General features: G+C 33.8%; 1 protein-coding gene across 1 annotated transcript; it reads left to right on the forward strand.

Annotated features, from left to right (window-relative positions):
* Positions 1–9: 9 nt before the first annotated feature.
* LOC117109206 (zinc finger protein 582-like) lies at positions 10–592 on the forward strand (the record flags this gene model as incomplete). Its single annotated transcript, XM_033251463.1, has 1 exon — positions 10–592. A coding segment is annotated over exon 1 (507 nt), but the record flags the coding sequence as incomplete, so codon positions are not given.
* Positions 593–595: the final 3 nt, after the last annotated feature.

The following is a 595-nucleotide window of genomic DNA, read 5'->3' on the forward strand; positions in this document are numbered from 1 at the left end:
TTTGGGTCATCTGAACAGACATTTAAAGATACATGCAGAAGAGACATCACATGAATGTGAGCATTATGGGAAAAAAATCAAACAAATGAGTGATTTTAAAGTACATTTGAGGACACATACAGGAGAAAGACCATATGAATGTGAACATTGTGGAAAGAAGTTTAGTAGAAATGACACTTTGAAAATACATTTAAGGATACATACAGGAGAGATGCCATACGAATGTGAACTTTGTGGAAAGAAATTTAGTCATTTGGGTCATATGAAAAGACACTTTAAGATACATACAGGAGATCAACCATATGAATGTTATTATTGTGGAAAGAGGTTTCGTCAATTGAGTCATTTGCAGAGACATTTAAAGATGCATAAAAGAGAAACACCATATGAATTTGAGCATTGTGGAGAGAAATTCAGACTCGGTCATGATTTGAAAACACATTTGAAGATACACACAGGAGAAATGCCATACAAATGTGATTATTGCGAAAGAAAATTTAGACACTTGAGCCGTTTGACAACACATTTATGGGTACATACAGGAGAAAAACCATATGAATGTGATCAATGTGAAAAGAAATTCAAAGACAGTACC

Source organism: Anneissia japonica, unplaced genomic scaffold, assembly GCF_011630105.1.
Source record: "Anneissia japonica isolate Jap-2015-1 unplaced genomic scaffold, ASM1163010v1 scaffold175288_len595_cov130, whole genome shotgun sequence".
NCBI classification, from domain to species: domain Eukaryota; kingdom Metazoa; phylum Echinodermata; class Crinoidea; order Comatulida; family Comatulidae; genus Anneissia; species Anneissia japonica.